Here is a 19691-nt window from a genome sequence, read left to right on the forward strand (position 1 = left end):
CGTTCCACATTTCCATTAAATCAAAGAGAACAATCTGAGGAAATCATCCTCTCTTGTTTTGATCCTCTGCTAACCACGTACAGACTGACACTGCGGCAAAGAGGTCAGACAACACTGCTCTCAGAACAACCTGCCGAGGTGTGGAAGTTCCTGCCTTTGTGCACACATGCAGCATGCATGTGTTAAATTGACAAATAAAATATTTGGGGATTTGAGAAGAAAGTCAGGATATGTCAAATTAAAAGCAAAGAAAAAAAAATCAATGCTTACCATAATGCATGTAGCAGTTGCCCTTTGTGGGATCCAGTTGGATGGCCTTCAGGAAGTACCTCTCCGCTTCTGTTTTCTGCCCCTGAGAGAGAGACATATTAAACACAGTGTCATTATTGTTTCAACTGCTCCTCAAAACTACTCATTATAAAAATACCACACTCGGCTCAACGGCCAGAATACTTTTGTGTATACCTAATGTCCCTCTCCAAACCACAGACCCACTTTAACAATAAATCTTAATAAATAGACATGAAACACATGAACCACGAGTGTTATTCTTTCAAGCTCATGTGTCGTCCTGTCAAAGTACACACTGTCTTGCTTGGCAAAGAGGGCCAGACGGGGCAAAGGCTCATTCATTACACACTTTTATCTGTGCAAATAACACTTCCAGTGCATAACCGCAGGTTGCCGGTGTGTGTGGCCTGACCACTATGAAACTAGACAGAGAGCAATGGATGGGAAGGGAGCAAGAGGGTGGAAAGAAGAGAAGAGGAAAGAGACAGGAATGCGAGCATGATCATATATCTATAGGGAACTTAAAGGTTAACTTTGGTATTTTTCAACCTGGACCCTTTTCTGCCATGTTTTTGTATGTAAGTGACTAATGGGAACATCAATTTCTGAAAAATGGTCCAGTATTGAGTAAGAGCATGGCAGCAGGCAGCCAGAAAACAGGTTTCAGTGTAACTACTGGGGGCCTTTGTGCATCATTTACGTCCACTAAGAGATACCTTTTGCTGCTGACAGGCTCATTGTGTTATTCTAAGTATCTGAGAACATTATGGAAAGGATTCCTACAGCGAAACAATTGACAGAAAATAGCCAAAGCCACCTAACTATTTAATTAAACAGTATTTTGGCATGGATAAAGTGATTTCCTCATCTAACTGGGTGAATTAAGTGTATGTAAACCAAATCAGAATTAGTGATTGTTAGAGCAATTAAAGACAAACAAATTGGTTTGATTTCTTTCAAAAATATGGCGATAAAAGGCAATGAGCAACTCAGTAAAATATTGGTAGGTTTAGATAGTTTTTTTAAATACAGCTAGGGAAAAAAAGGAAAAACTTGGGAAAAACTATACTTATATCTACATACTTGGAATTGTGTTACAGTGCTATAGAAGTATTGTCATTTTTAAGCACCTTTCCCAGGTCAGTTTATCTTTTTTTCTCATTACTGATTGCTTTCTTCCAATGTATTTGAAAGAAATCAAGCCAGTTTGCTCAGATTTCAATGAATTAAATGGAGTATGGTGGTTTGGCAATAGCAATTTTGGGACTGTTTCTGGTTAAACAAAAAGGATCTCACTCTTAAAAAGGTTTATCACTGTAGGGAGCATTTCCATAATGTTGTCAGACACTATCATAGTTTGACCCTACTACTGGGTTTGACCCCCAGTAGTAAAAACAAGCACTTTTAGTGGGTACATTGATGGAGCCTAATGCCACAAATACTTAAATTGCCACCTGTTTCACAGCTGCCTGCTGCAGTGATCTCGCACAATACTTGACCAGTTATAAAAGTTGTTGTTTCTATAACTCACTTAGACACAGAAATGTCAGAAAATAGGGTCCAGGTTGAAAAAATACTAACGTTACCCTTTAAGGTTCACGTAGTCAAACAGAAGTGCACGGCAAAAATACACTGATGGTTTTATAAGTGTGGTTCCAGCCTTTAGACATATGAAAGAATCCGTACTGGGTGGGTGAGCAAAGCAAGATAACGACAAGCATCATTGAAGCCCTGTGGACCTCAAGAGGTCCCCTCAGGTCCTTTAGTGTGTGACATGTAACCAATCACAGCTCAAAGAGAACAGAGCAGCTGGCCAATAGTCGTGCCAGCTGGGACTTTGACACATCCGTGCTCTCAGTTGGGCACCAGATGCCATCTGATCAACAATTAACAATGCGCACTCATCTATAAAAGCGGATGTTTTAGCATTAACAATGCAACCATTAGTGTGCATTTCACCAAAAGATAATAACTTTGCATGAATTAAACATATATTGTTAAACTGGAGTTGTGCCAAGTCTGCAAAGGCTTGAGGTAAAATGCAAAAACATCAGAAAAAAAAGATGAAGAAGGATTAAAAAAGAACGCATAAGCCAGGAAAAATAAGAGATTTGAACTCAGTATGAAATGCAGCAAATTGCTTCAGTTTAGTAAAATAGAAGAATGGGCTCAAATCCAATCAGTACAGTAAAGCATTAATGACTGTATACTTTCAGTGAGCTATAGATTAAATAAATACATAATTTTCTAATGTAAATATCTGAGTGGGGTTTCCCTTGATGCTGTGGAAAATCAAGCCCATACTAAGTATATGTTTAATAGAACTGATGGTGTCCAAGTAGCGATCACAGTTCCAGTCTGAAAAGCATCATCTCTGTGTATTTTTATACTGGTATTCACAGATGTAGGAATGTGTATTTTTGAGGGCCAGCTGGTTTTATAAAAACAGAGGCCTACGTCTGTTTTTGAAACCTCAGAATTAAGCTTTCACACATTGAAATGAGTTGTGAGTGGATGGAGGGATTATATTATGACAAGTCTAAGTACATTAATGGATGCCATGCTCGGAGTAAGATATACGGCAGTTTGGAGTAAAGACCTCAAAACAGTAACAAAGTGCTCATTTCTCATTACTCGTGTTAAAAGAAATGTTATTATAAGTCTTATTAATCCCCAGAGAGGCAACACCTCTTGTTATATTACTTCACCACCTTAAACTGGTGACTGCCTTCTCTTTCATCTTCAATTTTCTGGATTATAACACATTTGGCTCACCTGTGTATATGAATAATCATGAAACTCAACCATTATTGTTGTACTCTGGAAAGTCAATCATAGCAGTGCCTCCAACCCTGTTTGACTTAACTACTGCACCACCATTGAAGGTATGACCAACATTGCTTGAGAGAAATGATCATGTGTCTCTTTATTCGACATTTTTTGTTTGTGAAAAGTTTGTGCCAAAGTTCTGCTACCCAACCTTTGCTGCGTAATGTTTACAGCTTGGATCAGGATCAGGTTTGGATATTGTCAAATGTAATTTATCAGAATTCTTTTCTCTCTCTGAGCGTGCCAGTCATCTGCTTCCATACAGTATGTGCTGTGTGTTGCAACAAGATATGCATTGCCCAATGGAAAAAAAAAGGAAAAAGGGCATAGCCAATGTGTTGCACATGCCTGGCAAACTAACAGTCAGCAATGAACTGAAGCAAAAATAAAGCTTCAGGATCTTGCATTTAGTCTAAAATTTGGCAGTACCCACCAGATTCAGTTTTCAGGGTGGGTTCAGGTCTTAGTTTTAGGCCAGTGCAGAACCAAAGAGTGTGCAAACAAAGCAGAGTCTAAACCTGTATGCTAGCAGCTCTGTGATTCTGTACTTAGGCACAGCGATGCTTTGAGATAAATGCTAAAGTAAGCATGCCTGTTAACATGCTTATATTCAGCCGGAAAACATTCATCAAGTTCCTAATGCATCTCAGTTGAGCATGGTGGCATTCTAACATTTGCTAAATAGTATTAAACACAAAGTACAGCGTAGACTGGTGTTTTGGAAAGTATTAGAAAAATTAATCAAAAGACTTAAAACAATAAGAAAATTTACAACAACTAACATTAAAAGTGTTTTCACCCATTCAGTGGTCAAGAAGTCCTTAATCCTGTCATCTTCCAGGCTTATAATAGAGTGTGCTTTAAGGTGACTTTGTAGCTCACACCAAAACGATAGAGCAAAAACTTTAAAAAGTACTTTGACTGAAGACTATGTGTGTGCGAGGAACGTACATAACTTGTCCCAGCCCGTTCTCACTCCGTACTCGTCAAATACCTTTGCTCTGTCGATACTTTTGGTGTACGAGTGTGACGCCAAAAGCCACCTTCCGTGTGCAACCGGAATGCGCCTGAATGGCGTCCGATGAGAACACTCACACAGACAGAACTGTTGGTATCTGTTATACGCTGCCAGACGGCTGGACAGCACTTGGCGCGTCCACGTGCAATGCGCACAGGTGGTGTCCCTTGGGAGCGCGGACGGACAGAAATTGTTGCGTGCATATGAAACGCTGAAGGACAGCATCAGGTTATACTGCTGCGGATATCAACATAATAAAAGTGCGCAAGTGCACTTATAGGGAGGGCACGTGAAGAGGTAAATGGGTCTCACAAAAACATGACTTTAGTGCGGGAGTGGATGTAAGGTTTTTTTTGTCTTCTTCACCTTACCATGTGACTCTTTTGCCTAAACATAACCATCTGTGACTTTGTCACTGAATTCCAACTATCGTGATGGTGCGGCTTGGTTTCCGTGTGCTGTTGTGTAAATATTAGGACCATTCTGCGTCATGTGCAGTTATTGACATCAGGGTGATGGCATTTCGGACTGACAGAGCAGCACCATGTGACAAGTTGGGATGAAAATGTGTTGGTTGTCCTTGTGAAGGAAGGTTGCACGTACTGACAGTTTTAGGAGTCAGTAGAGAACATAAATAAGGAGGCACTTCATGTAAAATGGCATTATAAAGAAAAATGTACCAGTGTTCGATTCTATGGTTGTACAGAGAAGACAAACCCACTTTGTTGAACAAACTACAATGATGTGTGCAAAAACCTGAATGAGGGACAAACTGCAGCGCAACACGGTCCACTTATTAACATTTTCAAGCAAGATGAATTTGCATGCATATATAAAATGTCTCCATAATCAACTGCTGACAAAAGCGTTGCTTGAAACATGTTTTTCCTTACATTAAAAGAGAAAATTTTCATCGTAGAAACATATTAGCATTCAGCTCAACCTTACTTTTAACTCTTGACAATGTGCACTAATGAGATTTGCTCCAGTCTGAGGGATCATGAAGGCAAACCATATTTTCTTCAGTCAAGTGTAAGACTATAAGAATGGAAATATATATTTAGTTGTGTGTTTGCAGGACAGGATTTTTCTTCCTAAAGTGGAACCTATATACTTGCAAAAAATAATAACTTCTGTATGTGACATGAGTGCTAATAAAGGGCACTCGACAAAGTCAGCTTGCTTTCTGTCACTCCATTTCCACATTTTGCAACATGACAACTTTTTCTCTTTGTTGAATTGAAAGCACCCTGAGGCCACACACTTAGGGGCGGAAAACACAAACACAATATGGGAAGTTAATAACAAAACGCCAACCACCCTTCAAACCACACTTTTCATTAAATGTATCCACTTCTCAGTCTCGTCAGCTCATTGTGTGGATACAATATCCTCCCTTTTGTCACACACATGCAGAGCTTATTGGTGCGTGCCTTACACTTCAAATCTTTTGATAACATCAGAGAAACTACAGATGTAGCTCCGGCTTGTGGACGCCGCAGTGATTATGAATGACGCCTGCATCGTATTAGCTGAGGAAATGACAAGTAGATGACTGAATTCAATATTGCAAGCATCAGGGTGGCCGTGTCCATCTCTGACCTGCAGTGTGTACAGAGAGCCCGGATCACATCCTGACCCCTGGGGTGTTTCAGTGGACGTGTGGGGGGGGGGGGATACTGATCTGGGTTATTAACTCTCCCTTCCTCCAGTATTTTGTCCTCCCCCTCTTCCACAAATCACAGCAACTCGTAATTCTCCGTGCCTCAGCTACCTGCTCAGCTCCACCGTCCTCCTCTCACCCTTCTCTGACCCTGCTGCCAAGCCTTATCTCGCTGTCTGTGCACCTCTCCCGCAGGGATCTGAACCTCAAAACCCCTGACAGTATCTGAAGCGTCTTCATCACTCACAGTGGTGTCGCAGGGAGTGTGGAGGTGGGGGATGAAAGAAGCGAGAGGTCAACTTCCTGCGCTGGTTTTGATCATGCTTAAATGCTGTTGTCATCAGGCGCAGAGGCCACAGTGACAACAAGAGAGAATACATTACCCTAAATTTGAATTCATCAAACTTTCCAGCACTTTTCAATAAAACCGTCTTTCTTTCACATTTGTTCTCATGGATAAAGAGGCTCTAAGCTTGTCCCAACAACAAAGTTGCCTCCTCTGATGGCATTATTTGCACTCACACAATCATGGGGGCTCAAACCCCTCTACCATCCATCATGGTCAGAGATCCACAGAGATTCATCCCTGCAGCTTTGAGCTCTACTTTGCCCCAAAATCAATAACACTTTCTTAAATAAAAATGAGTTTCTCTTCACGGCCCACTGAGTTCTTCCCTGAGTACACTTCACTAAGTCTTCTCTAAAGAATTGTGTTGTTCCTGTTGACTATCCTCGCTGACAGCGTTTGGTTTCAGATAGTTTTTGATGTGGCTTTTCATGTCAGCTTAACAAGAGACATTTATTTGTGGTGTCAGTTGAGCTCGTTTAAGTTGACCATCAGTCTGACTACAGATGGTAAAATCAATCTAGTATAGTGTTGGGGCTCAATTTTATTTGGACACACAATGATCCGTGGGACTAGACACACTGTATTGGCATTACTGAGCCACAAATGTACAATACGGTAATGCATCAGAGTAAATGAATATTCTGATATTTCACTTTGCTGCCAAGAGTTAAATGAAAAGATTGATACCACTCTCATATCTGTAGGGTAAATGGGAAGCTACCACAGCAACAATTTAGCCTTATCTTAGCATTAAACTGGAAGGACAGAGTTCCCAGGGTCATGGAAAACCTGGAAAAGTCATGGAATTAGTAAAAATCATAGAAAGTTTTGGAAAAGTCTTGGAATTTTGTGTGTGTAATGAAACCTTCCACCTATTGCAAACCTTTTAGTAATGCAACATAATGGCAAATGTATTTTCTGCAGTTGTTGACATAACGTAGTACTAATATGCATTTATATGTGATGTTTGGTTTACCATCATGGAAGTTTCATCATTTTCCCCTACTTTCTGTCTCTCTCTTTATGTATGCCAGCTGGCTGATTTTATTTGAATAGCGATCTAATCTGATATGTTTGAAAAATGCTGATGGCTCTTTAAAAAGTCATGAAAAAGTCTTGAAATTTTGCCCATAAATATGCATGGGAACCCTGAAAAAAGAAGAAAAAGCCAGCAAATGAGCCCCTACCAAAAGAAAGCAAAGTTTGCCCACCAGCACCTGACACTTTTGTATGGATTTAAACCTGAGATATAACGTTTTAATCAGTGAACTTCTGTTAGCTTTGGAGTTTGGCTGGCTGTCTTTCCCTTTTTGTCATTGTAATGTTAAGTTAAGCTAACTGTCCTGGCTCAGATATGACATTTACCCTACAGACTTTTTGGAGTGGTATTTTTCTTCTCATCTTAATCTTACATATTATATGCCAGATGGATTTTGTTATTGACAAGGCCAAAAAATCCATTTTCAGTCCATGTGCTGTGCACTAACCAGCTGCTGACCAGGGCTTCTGCCATACAGATATGAGCATGTTTTAGTTTTTCATCTAACTCTCTGCAAGAAAGGGAATCCACATATTTCTCAAAATGTCAAATTACTTCTTTGAGGGCTCAATGTAAAGCTTTGATACAAAAACTTAACCATTTTTTTTTTTCAAATTTGCTGGAAAAGAAGATTTTTTTTCCAGCATGTTTAAATAACTGATGTGCAATTTAAAGTCTCCCACAAATATCAGTCTCAAAATGCTAAAACTCATAATTTGGACAGACTACAAATGAAAAGAAGTTGAAAAAGACTGTTTCCATAAGGGAAATGAAAAAGGACAGGGCCAGGAATATTCTAGTCTTTCACTGTGGATCCAGATCCCACCGCTCCAGGCTATTGAACACATTTACGTCCTTTCATTAGGGCCCAGACTGTGGGAGAGAGAGCGGGTGTCAGTTAAAGAGAGGGCCTCCACCCTTCTTTTGACCCTCTGAGCAACTCATCTTCTAATTTGTTTATTTCTTCTCTGACAATCCCCTCTTGGTCAGCTCTTCTCCAAACACGCATATCTAGCTGCGATCTGTAATGGATGACTGTATGACCGGACTACAAGACTGACTCATCGTAAACTCGGCAACTATGGAAACTGCTTCTGCCCCTAAGATCTTCCATATAGACGGCGTTTTCTTTGGTCATTGAAGCACAGGTCAGCTGTTTGACCCTGAGAGGATACTATCTCCGTCCTGGAAAATGCTGGGCAGATGTCAGTTTCTTTCTTTACAGCGCTCACAGATGTCAATCCTCTATTTTGCAGAGCAAGGTTGCAAACATGCCACATGCCTGATATCTGTTTTGCTGTGGATTCAAAGTTGTGAATGCAGCATTGAAGCTACTTTGTAAGAGCTTGTAACAAATAGGACGGACCAAAAAAGGGACAGCACGGACAAGGTTTTTAATCAGGAAGTCCTGTCTCCAGGAAACACAGGCGCATCTTAAGAAACACAACGTGACAACCTTCTCTCGTTGTTGTCAAGTGCTCACTCTCTTCCAGTCTTTTCGCTCTCACCCACACACTATTGATTAAGTGTAGAGACCTCAGGAGGACATTACGACCGTCAGTAAAGAGCTGGAGAGAAGTGATGAAATACCAGGGGAGATGAAAGAGGGTGTAATAAAAAAAAAGAAAGTGAAAAGAACTGAGAGTGCAGGTAAAGAATGAGAACTGGTTCAGGGAAGCAAAAAGTTTGACCTCACCAGTTTGATACAGTTGACCAACAGAAATATCTATGAATACAACTTTTAATTTGCAAAAGAAATAATTTTTTATCCCTATTTTCAAAAGTAAAGCCTTAAAGTCCAAGTGAAATAGGAATTAGAGAATATTTAGCCTCTGTTCTGTGACATATTTCCACAGATACCATTTAAATAAACTGTAGCCCATGGCCTGTGACCATGGCAATTTGGGGAAACAAAGACACGCTGACATTGCATGCCGTTGCTAGTTAGCTAACTTAATCATAGCTTTATATTGCTAAAAGTTGCAGATTAATTGATGGATGAATTAATGATATTATGGCTAAAATTGGCTGGTACTGGGTATTTTTGAATTGTTTTGGCATATATTGTTAAATAGGAGCAGAAAATGACCAATAATATGATCTAAAATTGTTAAAAAGGAATTCAACTTTATTTAAACTTTAAAGGAAGGACAAACTAGAAATCACAGACTTACCGTCATGGCCAGGAGTTTACCGTAGGTGAGGTGTGCAGGAATGTGGTCCGGCTTGGCTCGCAGGGACTCTCTGTACCAGTGTTCAGCATCAGTCAGCTTGTTTAGTCTTATGTAGGCCTCTCCTGTGGGAGCAAAAGTGAGGGTCGAGTCAGGGGTCAAGCTGCCAGAGGTTAAGTCATCACACATTTTCCAATTGTTCAGCTGAGGGTTTCCATGACAGACAAGACAGTGAGAGTAGACCTCATTCCAGAGGGGTACGTCATGTTGTTTAGAAATCATGTGTTTACTTGAATGATTCTGGCACTAAACTTTGACATGGCAAATGTTAACCCTTGTTTTAGAGTGCTGTATTCAAACTGCAGAAACATTTCATAGCCTACTTTTGATGTCTTGATACACAGTCAGTAAAATCATTTTTTCAAAACTGCAAAAGGCAGAGTTCACTGTTTGGCTTAAAAAAACTATACAACACTACTGAGTTTATAACACACTCTCTCACTCTCCCTGATCTGTCAGACATCATCTGATACCTCCCCCACCACACGATCTGACCCTCCGTCTGCTAACACCTGAAAAAACAATAACCTCCCTTTCATAGCCATCCAACAACACGTGTAATATTGCAGGAATCTGACAACATTGGCTGGTAATTGGACACAACACAGTTAAAATCAACATTACAACATATTTAAGAAAAGAAATGGAAAGTATCCCAGTTGTTAAACTTTCACAAAAACGTGAGCAGACGATTTGTTTAGACTGGAGTAAAGTGACACTTTAATTCTGAGAGGATTAGGACTAATCACCTCCCTGATAGGAAACTGCGATAAGCAACAGGTGTCGCACAACTAATCACAACACTGGGACATTTTTAATGATTTGAAAACACACTTTCTCCTTTTATTGTGAATGAGAGATAATGCTGTGTTGTAATACCTCTAAAACACGGGCATGAAAAACAAATCAAGTTTAATACTTGACTTCCTTTTATTGTGAAAATATTAACGCTCCAGGCTTAAGATTCCCCACCCCCCGAGATGTAGAGTGATACACGAGAATATATTTTCAAGATGAAGTCCATCAGGGCAGCCTTGTGTTTCAGATTTAAGTGTTGGAAATCCATTATGCTGTAGCCACATAATGCACCTGTCAACAGCTAACATCAAATAGAGCAAAGCATGGATTAGAGGGTGTCGCAAATTCAGATATTTTAAAAAGATTCCTACATTCCCATGGCCTGCTTGTAATATTTTTTAATACCGAACTAAGATTTTTTTACTATATGACAAATGCAATAATAACTTTATTTCAAGAAATTACAACAGCGTTTAACAGACAGGATTATCTGGATTTCAAAGATTTACCACCAACACTATGCCTTGAATTACTTTGAAAAAAAAAAAGGTCTGTTTTGACATGGCCGTTTTATTAGTTGACGGATTTAAAAGCGGCCCAAATACTTGTCTCACCCTCCTGGCAGCAGACCTCTGTATGAGATTAGCACAAACATCAACGTGCAATTAGAAGTGACATCAAATCCAAGGAGCTGAAAAGCAGCTCCTCGGAGTGGAACATTCCTCGGCCCACCAGAGAGTGCTGGAGCGAGACCAGCAGGGCGCAGATTACCACCCAGGTCTGCCTCTGATGAAAGCTTCTCCTCCTTGGCGTCTGACAAACAGCATGAGAGCAGCACAGTGAGCGAAAAAGCTGGAGATAGATATGAGCAGGTGTGCCAAATGTGCAAATCAGTTCAGCGAGGAAACATTCGCTAAGCTGCAGAAATCGCAGATCTCTGGCTCAGTGCCTCCATTACAGACGCGCTGCTGCTCCTTAATGGTGACCGAAGCTTTCGTCAACATTTTGACATAATCTCAGTAGCTCTGTCAAATTGCATTTTGCCAGCACATAAGTGAACCTGTGGCACTACCAAGTCTGGAATACAGAAGGCCATGGTTTCTCCTGTGTGTGTGTGTGTGTGTGTGTGTGTAAGTAGCAGCATGTGTGTGAGAAAGAGAAAGCAGGATGGAGACGGAGGGGAAAAAAAAAACAAAGCAAAAGCAGCTATAATGAGGCTGAAAGCAGCTGTTCTACAGCTGCAATCTAACAAGCTGGCTTGTTCTTGTAGTGAAAAGCAAATTAACTCTGTTTAACATGATATTGTAAAGCTTACTACTGTCTCGAAATGCTGTTCAACGGCATTTATTCTTGTTAGATTTCTCAAAAAAAGGATTTCACTGATATAAATAGTTGTTTGCTTGATGATGATCTGTCACTGATTTTACACATTTTTTGAAAAGTACTTCAAGTACTTAAAACTTTTTGCAGCATATCTTAGCCCTGGCTTAACCTAACAAAAGGCTACAGAAAGCTAGAGTGACCTTAACCCAGTTTCCATCTTCATATCTCATAAGCTAGAGCTTATGTTAAGCCCCAGGTTTAAGATTCACAACCTGGGGTTAAGATCTTGTGAATTCTCAGCACGAGTGGTATGACTAATGTCTGATTTCCTCTTTTCTACACAGGACAATATTTCATCATCATTGAAAAGAAATGTACACCACAAAAAACAATCATTCTAGTGGTTTTATTATAACTTAAACTTATATAAGTAAGTTTTTGGGGCAAATTCTCAAAAGGTTTTGGATATCCAAGCCCCACAATGACTATTAGTCATAAACTGTACAAAATAATGGACAAAGCTATTATGACATCATGCGTTGGTTGAATGCCATTTTGAAACTTTGCAAAAATGCAGCTATTAATTCCTATGAATTTCCTTACGTGGGCTATACGCCGAGTGTACATCCGTGACTATGTGCAGTAGTGTTTCTTGAATAGTAGTAGTAATAGTAGTTCTGCTTGAATCATAGACTTTACATTGTGATGACATCACATATTTTTAAAACGCTCTGTATGGACCCTGGATACTTTTACAAAAATTAAACCATCATAGCTCATAAATTCAAACTAGAAAAAATTATAATTGACCTTGTTTGCGGTTTGAGGTGCCCTGCCACCAGTTTTACAGAAAAATGCTTTTTGGACTGCAGGGGAGTTTTTTGCTGCAATACTGTGTGTGGCCACTAGGGAAAATATGCTGCAAGGCTGAGCAGCTTTCCTGGAGGCCTGTATATTAGCTGTAATGTTGCCCATTTGAACATAGGGGTCTATTAAGATTGACTTGCTTCTGAAGCCAGCCTTAAGTGGCTATTAGAGGGACTGCAGTTTTTGGCACGTCAGTGTTGGCTTCATTTTTCAGCCTTGGAAGTTGTCGCTTTATGTTGGTGAACTCTGACTTTCCATCATTCAAAGCTGCAAGTGTAAAACAGCTAATAGGGCTGAAAGTTTGGTTTAGTTACTTCACACTTCCTGTCCAGAAGAAACAAAAAAGGTCATAAGTTTTAATAGATGCAGCACAACAAAGTAAAATAGAAATGCATGATGTACAGTAACCATTTTCTCCAAAATACCTAAATAAAACATGTCCCGTCAGTTCCACTGTGTTATTTTTTCTTTAAACAACAGATTTCATGCTTGTGGTCTCGAAAGGAAAGCAGCTCTTACCCATCATGTTGTAGAGGCTCTGTGGTGCAAATTGTCTTGGCATTTTCTTTATTGCTTCTTTAAACACTGTGAGGGCCTCCTGTGAATGAAACAAACAAAAAAAAAGAAGGTGGGGGATGTTTGCATTAGCCAGCAGAGAGACCCCACCAGAGAGGCTGGTGCTGTGGTAACTAGTCATTCCTCCCCTGCAGCCGGGGCCCTGACACTGTGAATACACAGCGTGGAATTGGGGGTCGCTGGGAGGCTGGTTCATACAGAATCGAGCAGAAAGGGTCTATCCTCGGTGTCACGGCTGTTAAGACGACTAGAGCGGAGTCACATATTGACTCTGGTATGTATAGAGAGCAGGTCCAGCGATTCACCTCAAGGTCGGTCAGAATTTAAATGGTAGAAGGAGCTGGAACCTCTTTATTACTGAAGCAAATGTTGCGGTGAGAGGTTGCAGGATATGGGACTGCACTATTTCTCCAGCATGGCAACAATTTATAAAAGCCCTTATTGAATCTGCAGTGCTGTCGCTTCAATCCTGATTGAATCAGCAGCATTGGTGCTTATGTACATTATAAATGTGCAGCATTTGAAAACCAGTTACTTTAGCCAGCACTGTAGGTCTTTAGGGGCGTGAAGAGAGTGAATTTGTTAGAAACAGCCTGAGGATTATCTGCACAAAACACAGCGTCCCCTATGACACAAGCAATTCTGGAACATGTCCATATAAAGCTGAACATTTTCTCAGTGTCCCAAAAGCTCCTTAGGCAACTGCCTGCATCTTATCTCAATTCACTATGGTTTTACATTTTCTAGCATGTACTATAAGTAAAGGAACACTCTGAGTGTTCGACACATTATGTTTGCAGGAATGTTTCAAATATAAGCCAAAATAGATTTGTGCATGTGAACCACAGTACATGGTGTCAAAATATTTTATATTTCATATTTTGAGGGGCCAAAAAATACATTATAAAAAGATAAACTACAGTACTTTGAAGGAATGATATTTCCACTTAATGCAATTATTTTATATTGTGGTGTGTTATGGGGCCTTTAACTGACAATAATACTAAAATTAAAAAAAAAATACTAAATATCTAACTCAACCATTTGAAACCTGGAGCAACATATTTTTTTCCTTTTGCTGCTTTCAGATTCCTTTCACAAGTATTGTCACCTTTGAACCCCCCAGAAAGGGTATTTATAGGTATTTATATCAACAACATGGAAAAATAGGCAATGAGGAACTCGTTAACAAAATGTTCCAAAAACTTGTATGAAATGACTAGATTTAAAAAAATATTTCCAAAAAGATAGGGAAAAATGTCTACGGGGAAAAAAGACAAAAAGGAAAAGCTATATGTATAATTATCATAATTACATATTTCAATTTTTATGGACTTTTTCTATTTGTTTTCTTTCTTTTTCCTTTTTTTGGCCAGCATTTCTTTTTCTTCTTTAGTTTTATAAACCTTCAGGTAATTTTCTTTTGCTTTTTACTAATTTCTTGTAAATGGATAATTTCATCTTTCATTGCGAATTGCCTTCTTCCCATGATTTTGAACGATATCTAGCCAATTTGCTTCAAGTTTCAAATGGTTAAAGAAATTATTGTAACACAGCGAATAGCTAAATCCAATATTTAAACTTCTCTATTGTAAAGATAAAGTGATCATTGTCCTATCATCAGTGTTAAGCCTGCCCTGGTGCTCGGCACACTGAAATACACGACATATAAATGCATCACTGAGGATTTTTATAAGCGAAATCTATAATATTGTTCTGCAGTTTGAGTATTTACCTCCTGGTGTCCCTGCTCATGGAGCAGCTTGCCCAGGTTGTACAAGCAGCTGGTGACTGAGCTCTTGTGTGCATGGGGGTCCTTCAGGTTCTCGTCTGGGATGTCAGCACAGGTCAGGAAGGTGCGCTTGGACTCGTCTAGGCGACCCTGATTCATCAGGATGATGCCTGTGTTCAAATAGGCCGCTGTTGGGATAAGAAAACATGAAAAAAATAGTGTTAACTCTGGCTCTCTAAGACAGTCAAAAAATATATGTAAACATGCACAAGTGTCTCTCAAATCCAAAAACTAGGTGTTAAAACTCAAATTTGTGATGCTATAGGGTATAAAGTCTGGAGGTGGTCCATAGACGGTAAATGGTGAAAGATGTTACAGATTACACTGAGAGCAGACAGGGGAATGTCAGTGGGTACATTTTCAGTTTCACAGCTGAGAACACTAAAATAAAATAAACCTAATTTGGGTATATAAAAGAAAACTCTATGATGTAGCTCCAGACTCCTGTTCAAATTGAACTTTCCAAAGGCATGGAAATAACATGGGATTTTTTCAGTTAGGTGACCTTCTCCTTTAAGTTTGGCTTCCCTAAGCTGTTTCCTTTAGCTGACTGGTAATGTCCTAACATACCTATGTAGATGAATGGTGCGGCCACTGTAATCTGACTCTACTCATCTTTGCTCTGCTGATAAGTTAATGCTTATGTTTATTAATGCAGCTTCCTCCACCACCCCAACCACCAAATGTGGTTAGTTTTTGAGTTAAGGTGTTCCTTTAGGGGGTATAAGTTATCTTCACAAAATCCTTGTTGCCGCTTGGATTCATTTAGAGCTCCATCAAAGAGAAGAGCCTTTCACGCCAAATCTATGTGTATAACCAATTTCGCGATATGATAAATTCCTTCACAATAGTGTCTCCTATAACCCTTTATCATCGACATGGAACAGGATTTTTGCACCAAATTTTGAATCATTCAGAGCATTTTTTACCAAATATAAATTGGTTAAGAACCTGAAAAGCTGGTTCCCAGCTGGAATAATAGTAATAATAAGAATAATATGATTTTTTAATTATAATTATAATAACTATAATAATTTAAAAAAACAAAACAGTTTGCTTGACCTGAGGTGTGTGAAATATGACGACAATAGTGGGTGGTTGTAAAGAAAGGATGCAGAGGTCAAACAAAAAATTGTTCAGTTATCATAAATAGATGTTCCATGCTCATTTACAAAAGCTTGCAGGTAATCAGTGCAATTCAGCATCTTGCTTTTATTGTTTAATTCTGTTGGGCATTGCTGGTCTGCTGCTGCAGGCTGGTTCTCTTTATCAAACCAAGGTTTAAAGAATCCTGAGCTGAACCGGTTCAAGAACCAGAGCTAATTTGATGGAAAAGTGATTTCCAAAGTGTTCAAACCTCACAGATCAATGGCGCTGAAAAGATGAGTAATGACCATTTCTATATGAATTAAACCTTTGAGGGGGATCAACAAACCCCTGTTGATCTTATTAATGCTTTTCTGTATATTTGACCTTTGCATGTTTCCTGTGGGACACTTTGGATGCTTGTTAAACTTTTCCTTGAGCAGTCCAAGACAACATCTAATAATCGATATTCGGCTGGAGTGTAATTAGTCTCTGTAGACCTGCCTCTCTAAACAACTCCCTATCAAGTCTGTCTGTTGGAATAAATTAACTAGTTACAACAGATCAATCTGGAAGGCTCTGCTATAGGGTGTTGATATGTAATCATGTTAAAGGGGGGCGTTTGAGAATCAAACTGTTGTTTTTCTCAACAAACAAGCTATCTCCTTCTGTCCTTGAAATGTGTTATCTTAAAAGCTCACATTATTTTGTTCCACATCCTTACACCTCACAGTCTTATCTGTGCCACATGGTGTTGCATCAGATTGTCAAACTATAGGATTTTCTTTCAAGTGCATGGATCTACACTGAAAGCGCAACAGATAACAAAAGCCACAGCTAGACAAAAGAAATTTTTTTTCTTTTTCATCGGCCTTCTAAATTGATTTTCTGTATGCACTTTATCACAAATCAGCATATCTCTACATATTACATCAAACATGCTACAGTTTGCTCTAGTTTGCTCCCAGTTCGGCAGTGAGTAATGGTTCAACCTTGAAAAACGCTTTAAACTGTCACATTGTAATTCTGCCATCAACATGTCTGCTGCTTGAGGTAATTAATTAACCTTGTTATCGGTTATAACAGATTGGATAATTGCACGCTAAATGGGAATTTTCTAGCCTAACCGCGATCTTGATTAGGTCGATAATTAATCCGAGGGAAGAAAGGAAGAGACGTTTAAGATTCTCTGTTTATCTGTCAGTGACTGATGCCTGGAACAATGGGGAGCTAATTTATTGCATGATCAGGTAAGATTGTGAGCGATTCGTTCTAATCAACCCGCAGAAGACGACAGAGTATAAAAAAAAAAAAAAATTCTGGAAAAAGCAGGAAAATTGTGGGGAATTCTCATTTTGGAATGATGAAGAAGACAAAGCTAAAAACTGAGAGAAGAAGTAAATGTTGTGAGCGTAGGAAGGATAAAATGAAATAAGAGCGTCATGGCCTGAATTCATAATAAATGAGATCATGCAGCTGCTTGATCTGTTGACATGACTGTGCTTTGAAAGCCAGTCAGACAGCTGTGTTGAATGTTGAAGTCAGTCGAATATCCACTGCCCTCTGCTACCTACTCCTCTCCCTTCACATGACTGCGGCCTGTGTTCACTGTTGCCTGGACACAGCGCAGCCACAACCACAGAGCTGAGGATTGTCAATAAAAAAATAAATAAATAAAAAAAAAGAAGAGCTGTACTTACAAGCCAGAGTTGGCCGGCTCCCAATGGCCAGCTTATAGTAGTGAAGCGCCTCTGCGAACTTGTTGCTCTCCTGTAGCAGCAAACCGCTGGAGCAGACAAAAAGAGAGCAGCAGTTTAGAGATTAAAAGAACTCAAAAAAAGGAGATGTTTAAAAGTCAAAAAGGCCTCTGTTAGGATTAGATGAGAACATGAGCAGCTGATAAAAGTAAGGGGCAAAATTTAGATCTTAGCAAACCACAGACATTTGATCACACATTTGAGTGTTAGCCGTGAATGCTTTTTGTTTTCCCCTCAGGCTAAAACAGCATCATTAATAACCCTGTCAGACAGAAAGCACTCTTGGGAATACAAGACAAGACGGCACTTCCTCTGAGAGAACAGCTCTGATCAATGGACATGTAAAAGGAGAAACCATCCATTTGTCGCACACATTGAAATAGCTATGAATGGAGATGCACTTAGAAGAAAACCAAGTATACAGTGCAAAAGCACATCAACAGATACTTAACGGAAATAAAAGGCAAACATACTTGAGCATTGAGCATACGAAAATATAAATTACAAACTCACAGGTTATACAGCATGTCGGCCATGTTGCTGCGGTAATAGAGAGCATTTCTGTACGCCTGTTCAGCCTCCTCCATCTTACCCTGGCTCTTCAGGACATTTCCAAGGTTGCCCCATGCTGACAGCAGGTTACAGAAGAAAAGGTTAATCAAACAGAATAAGAAAGAACATTGGTGGCCACTTCTTTAATTATTTTCAGAATATTTGAATGTTCTTAGATTAAAGCAGGGAGAGGCAAGTAATCATTTTTCGTTGGTTATTCTCAGCCACTGACACGGGTTCAGTGTTTTCTTTAACCTCTAAAGAGAGAGATATTATGGGTAAAGTAACATGACGCACCAGGAAAGGTTTGTGTGTGTATGAAAAGAAGACCACCTCCGTGCTTTTGCACCACTAATGGCATTAGTGCTGAATGGCAGAGTGCAGCAACTGGCAGGTGGAATAAGGTTGCTGAGAGCTTTTGTACATTTTGTGCTGAGACTGTGGAGTGTGAAATGACATGTATAGAAGGGGTGATGGCTGCCAATGTCGATTGTTATGTAAAATAATACCATTTTTGATGTGTTTTTGAAGCTTTTTTTACAGACTGCTCAACAAAACTGTGCACTCAAGTCACATGACTTGTACTTGAGTCCGAGTCTAATGTGATGACTTTAGACTCAACTTGACAAAATTAAGAGAGGCTTGCAACTTGACTTGGACCTAAATACCAATCAATTGACTTAAAATTACCTACAACCTTTTCCCTAAGCCGCAAAATGAAAAAGTATGTCACGTAAGAAGTGTGCCACGAATCAATTCATTTCCCGTGTCTTCCTGAAACAACTACTATTAATTTCATTAATTCCCAGAAAAAACATTATTCCTCAGATCCACTTTGTTTGAACCAACCAACAGCCCCCCATCAAGTTGCAGGAGAGAACCATGAAAAACTAACATTATGTTAGTGCATTGCAAAAAATGGCACAGAAGAATATTTTGTTTGCGTACAAAAACCAAACAATGGACAACAAAATTAAAGTGCAGTATGCAAAACATGCAGGTTAAAAATTACAAACCGAGAGACACAATATCCAATCTTGTTATGCATTTGACGTGGCACAAAGGACGGTAAATCGAAGCTAATATTTGTGTTAGTTTAATAGCTCAACTTTGTGCACATTTTTAAAAGCATCCATGAATTTTGGAAATTGAATATATTATAATTATTTATTATTACTTTGTTGTTAAATGGCATTACATTTGGTGAAGACTGCATTATAACTTCTTTTTCTTTATCACTTGGAACTTGACTATGGACTTGTCAGTGATAACTTGGGACTTTAGTGCAGTAGGCATAATTCAATGAAATGAATGTCTCAAACTGTCATTATATACACACAGATAGGCCTAACAAAGTCCTTCTTTAATTGTCTCTTACTCCTTCTCCACAACTCATATTGAGTAGGATCATAAAATCCTGGTTCTTGTTGCTTTTGTTGACAAGTGTTTCAAGTGCTAAAATATGCAGCGCCCCTTTTAGCAACATATTTACAGTATTTCGTTGTGGAAATCCCAGAAGA

General features: G+C 39.3%; 1 protein-coding gene across 1 annotated transcript in view; it reads right to left on the bottom strand.

The window, feature by feature from the left end:
* tmtc2b (transmembrane O-mannosyltransferase targeting cadherins 2b) overlaps positions 1–19691 on the bottom strand; it is a 117047-nt gene that overhangs the window by 15980 nt on the left and 81376 nt on the right. The window contains exons 4-9 of the mRNA XM_042495971.1: positions 18133–18247; positions 17563–17648; positions 14720–14904; positions 12928–13006; positions 9364–9485; positions 271–352 (exon numbers count right to left, since the gene is read on the bottom strand). Coding sequence (XP_042351905.1) covers positions 271–352; positions 9364–9485; positions 12928–13006; positions 14720–14904; positions 17563–17648; positions 18133–18247 — 669 coding nt within the window. The remainder of the gene's footprint in view (positions 1–270; positions 353–9363; positions 9486–12927; positions 13007–14719; positions 14905–17562; positions 17649–18132; positions 18248–19691) is intronic.

This window comes from Plectropomus leopardus, chromosome 11 (genome assembly GCF_008729295.1).
Source record: "Plectropomus leopardus isolate mb chromosome 11, YSFRI_Pleo_2.0, whole genome shotgun sequence".
Classification (NCBI taxonomy): Eukaryota; Metazoa; Chordata; class Actinopteri; order Perciformes; family Serranidae; genus Plectropomus; species Plectropomus leopardus.